Consider the following 7,958-nt stretch of genomic DNA (forward strand, 5'->3'; position numbering starts at 1 on the left):
GTGTGGGAGTATCAGGAGGGATCCAAGATGCTGGCTGGGAAGCCTACTGGGGTAAGAATGGTCACATGATGTTTATAGTGAAATGTATGAAGACTGTTTTTTTCTAACACTGCACTGTGACACCGGGTTTTGAAGGAAGACATAGAGATATCATGTTGGGTCAGTGGATACTCGGGGTGGCTGTGGCTCAGGAGGCAGTGGGTCAACTACCAGTGGCCTCCTCCAGTCTGCTGGGCAAGACGTTCGTCTACTTCTTCATTCAGGAGTAGAAGTTGGCAGGTCATCCAGGTCTTGCAGACATGTCTCCTGATGTCGAATTCATTTGTGTCATCTGACTTCATAAATAATTATAACTGTTTATCGTGCTCCTCAGAACCTGCACAGTTCATCCAAAATTCTGGCTTCACGCGTCTGTTTAGACCAACACAGACAGGAAAGCAGCATGGACTGATTTCATTGTGCTTCTACTCTCCCGGAGTGCTCGAAGCGCCGTATACGACATGCCTCATTCACGCACTCATGCAAGTGCCAACTTAATCTACATTCACACTCTGATGAACGCATCGGAGCTTTTTAATCGGGGTTAGTATCTTGCTCAAGGACACTTGGCATGCAGACTGGAGGAGCCTGGGATCGAACCACCAACCTTCCGATCAGGAGCTGAGCTGCTCTACCACCTGAGCCACAGCCGCCCCGAGTATCCACTGACCATTTAAAAAAAAGAAGTTCCACCATATCTTCTTCATGTTCTTTTAATGCAACGATTCTACACATGAAATATTAACTAATGTTTTGACTCTTCTGCAGCACAACAGGGAGAAGCTCTGATGTGGAGCAGCTGGCTGGAGAAACATGAGCTGCCGTCTTCAGAAGATCCAGGACGGACTCCTTGGGACAATCCGGATACTAAAGCTCTCTGGGACAAACACGCTACAGAGACCTACTATTCTTATTGGGAACAGTACTCGTACTGGGCGGGACAGGGCTGGACCTTTGAGCAGTCTGCCTGTAATGGGAACGCTGGAGGGGAAGAAGAAACGGGAATCACGGACAGAGGTTTACAGAGCCAATCAGAGAAACAGAGCGACAGCCCTACTGAAGCTGAGAGTAAACACGAAGAAGATGATGCTGAAGTTTTGCATGTTCTGTTTGGACAGAGCTTCACAGTGGAGGCAGGTGGACAGTGTGTGGCTGGTTCAGTCATGGTCCAGTCAGAGGGAGTGTCCTGCAGCTCTGATGATGCTTCTGATGATGGGAATAACCGCAAGAGACCAGCTGACTCTGTACAGCATCACAGCGCTACTACAGGTAACAATTGTGTGTATGAGGTGTGGCCAAGGCTGCATGATCAGGCAGACTATCTGTCTGCTGAGTTTCAGTCATAACATTTCTCATTGTTTTCTTTTTCAAGCATTTTGAGTGGAACCTGTTTCAAAGGAACGAGACACCCGTAACATAAACTAAGGTTCTTCCACTTGGTGCTGGCAGTGAGAGACAAACGCTCAGCTCACTGGGACAACGAGACACTGACCTCAGTGTCGAATGTCTGTCCACCAACATGTTCTGTCCAGCAACGTGTCCAGGGGGACAAGAACAAAGTACGGGCGCCCACAGGAAACTAAATATTGAGTCAAATAAAGTCAGTGTAGAAAATCCCCACACCCTATACACAAGAGAAATCAGTTATGTTGAGAAACATTAGCTGTTCGATAGGCCGGGGTCGGCAACCTTTAACACACAGAGAGCCACGTGGACCCAGTTTCCACGGAAAAGGAAACACTGGCAGCCGCGAACACTTTGTGACTCTAAAATGAAGATAAGACTGCATCCTGTTTTTTTACCTTCACGCTTCGTATAAACAACAATAATGTGTTGCTCATGAAATCTACAGAGAAAAAGACATTTATGTAATAAACACATTTTGAACTCTTAAAAAAATATTAACAAAAACAAACACGATTAAAAAGCTGAACTTAAATGATCCACGGAACAAACAAAGCTGAGCGTGTAGCGGAGCCTGAATTTAAAAATAAACGTCACTAAACCATGATGAATACATTTTTGCAAAGTACCTGCATAGATATTTCTTTCACCTGCTTAATGGGACTTTGCTCCTGAACGTCTGCGCACGGCGTCTGCAGATCGGGGCCGTGAGGCGTGAGCGGTGTGGAGAATAGCTGCTCACATATGTGTGTGGATCAGAAGCTCGACAAGACTCCAGATGCATAGTTCTTCATGTTTATGTGTCGGGATGGCGCTCCATGTTTCAAACACGAGTTGGATTTGGTTGGTCTCGACATCACTCCATCTGTGATCCTGAACAAGAGCGGCCTCGATGTCGAGTGTGGCGCTTAGTTTGAGCGTCAAAAAAATAATGAAATATAATTTGATTTTAATGTTTCAAGATCACAGTCATCTTCCAATTTAGAACTAAAACAAATAGAATACACTTCAATTAAATACTTTAATTTACTTTCCCAAACCACGCGGGAGTATAAGGATGAAATGGCGCCTGTGGCTCTGGAGCCGCGGGTTGCCGACCGCTGGCGTAGGTCTTCACAACCACTGAAAACAAATGTCTTCAGAAAAGTGGAAGGAGCTCACATCCCGACAGCGTCAGCCAACCTTGGATCACACAGGAACTTGTTACTTTGGTGACAATGACTTCAGTAACTCAGTGTCACAGAAACAGTGTTTGTGTTTACTGAGCTGTGTATGAAAATGAGTCAAAGACTGAATCTTAACTTGTTCAGTTATGTTTGGTTAATCATGTTCTTGTCCTGTGGTTTTCACCACAGTTTTTTCTCCTTTGTTCAGTAAATGGATGCGTGGTTGCTTTAATAAACGTGTAGCGTTTTGCACGTCCTGACACAGGCTTCCAACTGGCTGCTGCCGGGAATAACGGACGGCACGGATCGAGGAATGAAACACCCGATGGAAACGATGATAATGACGATGACGACAAACCTCCAGGAAAAGGATGCGCTAAAGTCAAACGGAGGTAAGTTTGATGTTCTATCATGGAGGCCGTCATCTCTCCAACAAGCCCGGGAATAATGTTTCTGCTGTTTGTCCTTGTTGTTAGTCATGAGCTGGATGTGGACGAGTGCCCACGTCTGACACCTGAGGAAGCTTGGAGTCAGCTTGGCCTCAAACACAACCCAGAGCCTCAGTAAGTCTTCCTCTGCTCCTTTGGGAATCTCGTCTCGGTCACGTCTGCCGACTCCAACTCAGATACCTTGTGATTGGTCGTTTATGTTTATGAGATAAATATAAAACATGCAAAACAAAAACACTCAGATGAAAACATTTCAACTCGATTATTAGAAATGGGCCTAAAGCTGAAGTTGTTATTCAGCACATGTCCTGCTTTGTTTGTGGTAGGTCACAAGTCCTCAGTGACTGCATCCACTTTACCTGCTAAAAGACATAATGGTCTTCTAGGCAGAGAATGAGATTAAAAATATAATATATTAGTTCCAAAAACATAAGATTGGTGAAACAAAACACAGTCGGGGTAAAAAAGTATTAAAGGACAAAAAATATTCATCATTGAATTTTGCAGCCTTATGCTTTACATCACTGATTGGAACCCATCTCCTCATAAAACAGAAAGTTAACTGGAACAAACATATGAGCCAGTGTGGATCCAACTTGACTGAACTATCACCAAATCAGATTAACTGTCGCCTCAAGGTTTACAGACCCTGCAAAGATACAAAGAAGACCCCAACAGTCAGGCACACAGCGACGAGCAGCTCTGGGCAACAGTGGGAAGGAAAAACCCTTTTAACAGGAAGAAACTCCCAGTATCTTCTGCGACTGGTTCAGGTTGAGGGGAGGAAGATGGGACCAAATACACACTGTGGAAGTGTGGAACGACTTTTCCCAACGGACCTTTCACAGCAGGGAAAGCACAGGGCGCGTGATTGTCACTGTAGTGCACCGGAGATGTAATGTGGCATCGTGTGCTGACTTTTAACAGCACTGATTCTTCATTAACAGACAAACATGTGACATGAAAGCCGTTAACTTCAGCAAACCAACATCTAGAACACAAAAGGCCTGCAAGGCAGCGAATGCTGCACATTGACAGTTTTTATGCTTGAAGTGTTGCAGGTGTCGGCTCTGGTGAAATGAATGAACCCAGCCTACTTCGGAGCCGTTTCTCTGTGTTTTAGAAACACAAAGGTTTATGTGAGCGCGGCTGTTTGAGTGTAAACATGTTTTTAAATGTCTAAATTGTTACAATGTGTTCGTGTCTCAGGTTCAACAGTGTGTTCAGCTTCAAAGGAAGCTCAGCTTCAAAGAGTCAGAAGCAGCGATGGACCAAGAGAAGAATCAGCAGCACCAGGTTCTCAAAGACGGGCAGAGACAGCACACGTCCACAGATCAGCACCTCCCTTTGTAAGGTACGACCTGCAACGTGCTGAAGAGCGGACGTGTTCTGAAGCCTGTCCCTGATCAGCCAGGACAGATTAGATGTTTTCAGTTTTGTGAGCATGAAAGATGACCCCAGAATCTCAATAAGTCCTCAGACGTTAGGCTGGAGTAACAGCTGAAAGGAAGCATCACAGTGGAAATCACTGAAAGTCATGTCCTTTACTTGTTCTCCTGGCATGTCCGTGGACGTGGATTAAAAGCACGGAGGACTGGAACAGCTTAGATAGGAGGAAGTCGAGCAGAGCTTTGTTTGTTTGAACGTTACACAGAACGAAAAAAGTCTTTTTGTTTCACAGGTTCAAAGTTTCCTTGAACAGGTCCAGCGAGAGCGAGAGTGTGACCAGAGGGAGGTGGACAGAGAGAGACACCCTGAGGACAAGCCTCCATTTTTAAGAGAAGCTCAAGAAGAAAAAGACGGGAGGAAAAAGGAGGTGAAGAATTCTGCATCCAGTTTAGATGCAGAGGGCAGCAGTTACCCCAGCATCACCTCCAACTCTGTCACAGAGCCGGAGGAGAGTGACGTGGAGGAGAGAGAGGAGCAGCCGGGCACACACTTACCCTGTCCTCAGATTCCTGACTTTCTCCTGCCTGACGAGCCTGAAGTTCACAGTAAATCTGCTGGTGAATCAGGTTGTTCATAGTAAGGCTATGCTGTTTAACAGAAATGAACAAAAAAGTAACTGCCTAATATTTATGTCTGTGTAGAATTAAGTGTGAAAGACACAAAAACACCAAAGAAGAAGAAGAAGAAGAAGAAGAAGCAGCAGCAGCAGGTCCCAGCAGAGATGGCAGCTGAACCACAGCTGGCTAAATACTGGGCTCAGCGCTACAGACTCTTCTCTCGCTTTGATGAAGGGATCAGACTGGACCGAGGTCAGTCTGCACACTGCAGTTATGTCACATTACTCCAGTGGAATCAACAACATGTGAGTCATATTTAACCTCTAAATGACTGAGAGCCGGCTCTGCATTACAGTTCAGGTCATTTCAGTGTTCTCACCTGGATGGCTGAGCATCCAGGTGAGTAAAAGCTCCAAAGATCATTTTTATAAACCACATTTAAAGAAGTGTTTGAATATTACTTTGTTAGGCCCTGAGGAGTGTCAGTGACTGGCAGCAACACTGATTGTCCTGCATTTTTATTTTTTAATGTCAGATTTAAACAAAACAAAAACCTGACACTCGTGACGTCGCCTCCCAACAGCTGCTGTATAACTATTAGACATATTTCTTTTACTCATCGTTTACTGTCACTGAATTAGCTTATAACTAACTTAGAACTAACTTATAACTAACTTATAACTAACTTATAACTAACTTATAACTAACTTAGAACTAACTTAGAACTAACTTAGAACTAACTTAGAACTTACTTAGAACTTACTTAGAACTTACTTATAACTTACTTATAACTTACTTAGAACTTACTTATAACTCAGAGTGCACAGTACAGTAATAAGTTTATCTGCAGCAGTCTGAGCAGGAGACCAGACCTGCCGCTTCCCGCCCACCTCCTCCAGCGTGTCTGGAGAAATACCAACGACCAGTTTTACTGATGAGTGACGATAGCGACTGTTAGTCATCTAGTCGCACACATTACTACAACGAAGCTCGTTCAACCTTTGGTTCAGAACTAAAGAAGCTTTGTGGAAGAGACTGAAACAAAGTCGCTTTCTAGCCAAGCTCCTCAAACATGAACAGTAACTGAGAGCAGCAAACTGAGGAATGTACAGAGAAAGAAATCAAGACACGTGGCTTAGTAAGGAAGGAGAAAACTGAGGGTTTTAGAAAAACTCTCAAAATGTAAAGACTTTGAAATTGAGAAGAGCATCAGCGTAACACAGATCCTCCTTCTGGGCTCTGCTCACGTACTGAGGAGAACCACCCTCATGGCAGCCTTATAATTTCCTTTGGGATTAATAAAGTTTTCTGATTGTGATGTTCAACGAGTACCTTGAACAGTAGTCGTGATTTGGCGCTATATAACTAACATTGTATTGAATTAAACTGAGAAGGAATGGGTGATGAATACAGCAGGAAGTTTGCCGGCGTCTCTTTGCAGGGTTTAGCTGCTCAGGTCGTCTCACACATGCTCATCATGTGTTTCAGAGGGCTGGTTCTCTGTGACACCGGAGAGAATCGCTGAGCACATTGCCCTCAGGGTGGAGCACAGTTTCTCTGCGTCTCAGCTGGTCATAGACGCCTTCTGTGGTGTAGGAGGAAATGCCATCCAGTTTGCCCTCACTGGAAAGAGAGGTAAGTGTTTATAAGTTCATAAGGTGTTTTTAGAAATGCTGAACACGCGGAGCTCACAGTCTGTCCTCTGCGTCGTGTTTCTCTCTCAGTCTTAGCTGTTGACATCGATCCAGTGCGGCTGGACATGGCTCGGCACAATGCTGCGGTTTACAGTGTGGCCGACCGAATCGACTTCATACAAGGGGACTTCCTTCAGCTTGCCCCCCACCTCCACGCTGATGTGGTCTTCCTGTCGCCACCGTGGGGAGGACCTGACTACCTAACTGCTGAGGTGTTCGACATCAGGACCATGATGGAGCCTGATGGATATCCTTTGATGAGGAAGTGGAGGGATGTTAGTGACTGACAGGATTCGTTTGCAGGAGGGACCGAAAACTGAGAGGAGAAAATTACAGCTTAGCTTTGAAAAATGTTTTTGCGTTTTCAATTTTACAGAAGACGTCAGGAGTCGCCTTTCATCTGTTAGAATAATAACGTGCAAACGCCAGCCCTCACTTTTTATATTTTTTTCCAATCAGTCAGACTTTCTTGTCATCTTTGAACAGTTTTCTAGCTTTCAGTTTCTGGATTGGCTGCTTCCACATCCAGTTGCAGTTCAGTCCTTATCTCAGCTGCAAACATCACACTGACAGGCACGTGGCACAGACACCCAAGTTTTTAATACATCGACTTGAGGTGGTGTAGGAATCCTTAAAGCATCTGAGGAATGTGAGTGGGAAACAAAACGAGAAGTGCCAGGGCTAAAAATATCTACAGCGGGTTGTCTGAAGGTCATGTAGCAAAGAAAGAGGAAAGAGATCCAGCAGAGACCGACAGAGGACCTCAGAGAAAACCCCACAGTCAGACGAGCAGCTATGAGCAGCACTGTGGCGACAGTGGGGAGGAAAAACTCCTTTTTAACAGGAAGAAACATCCAGCAAACCAGGCTCAGGGAGGGGCGGGGCCATCCTGCAGCTGATTCCCTCACTGAAGTCAGAAATGGTCTCAGTGGAAGGATGGTAGTGAAGAGGCCGTGGTTCTACAGAGTATGGCTCAGGACTGTATCACGTTACCACGATACTGCAAACATTACCAAACCAATGTGCAAGAACTGAATACAGGCAAAAGGAAGATCTGTTATATTTTGGTGCAAATAGATAAAATATTTATATTTGAGGAATATATGTGCTGTCAGAGCGCTACGTCACAACAACAGTCGCCTCCGAGTGCTTTATACAGTGGGGCAAAAAAGTATTTAGTCAGCCACCGATTGTGCAAGT

At 44.9% G+C, this 7,958-nt stretch overlaps 1 protein-coding gene across 1 annotated transcript in view; it reads left to right on the top strand.

The window, feature by feature from the left end:
• The window catches only part of tgs1 (trimethylguanosine synthase 1), a gene marked incomplete in the record, with an annotated part of 14,240 nt that overhangs the window by 4,007 nt on the left and 2,275 nt on the right, over window positions 1-7,958 (top strand). The window contains 9 exon segments of the mRNA XM_042214551.1: window positions 1-51; window positions 808-1,308; window positions 2,875-3,001; window positions 3,086-3,172; window positions 4,268-4,412; window positions 4,740-5,064; window positions 5,149-5,316; window positions 6,553-6,699; window positions 6,789-7,005. Of these exon segments, the coding sequence (XP_042070485.1) occupies window positions 1-51; window positions 808-1,308; window positions 2,875-3,001; window positions 3,086-3,172; window positions 4,268-4,412; window positions 4,740-5,064; window positions 5,149-5,316; window positions 6,553-6,699; window positions 6,789-7,005 (1,768 nt within the window).

The sequence above is a fragment of the Haplochromis burtoni genome, unplaced genomic scaffold, assembly GCF_018398535.1.
Source record: "Haplochromis burtoni strain Fernald_Lab_line unplaced genomic scaffold, NCSU_Asbu1 Contig_586, whole genome shotgun sequence".
Lineage (NCBI taxonomy): Eukaryota > Metazoa > Chordata > Actinopteri > Cichliformes > Cichlidae > Haplochromis > Haplochromis burtoni.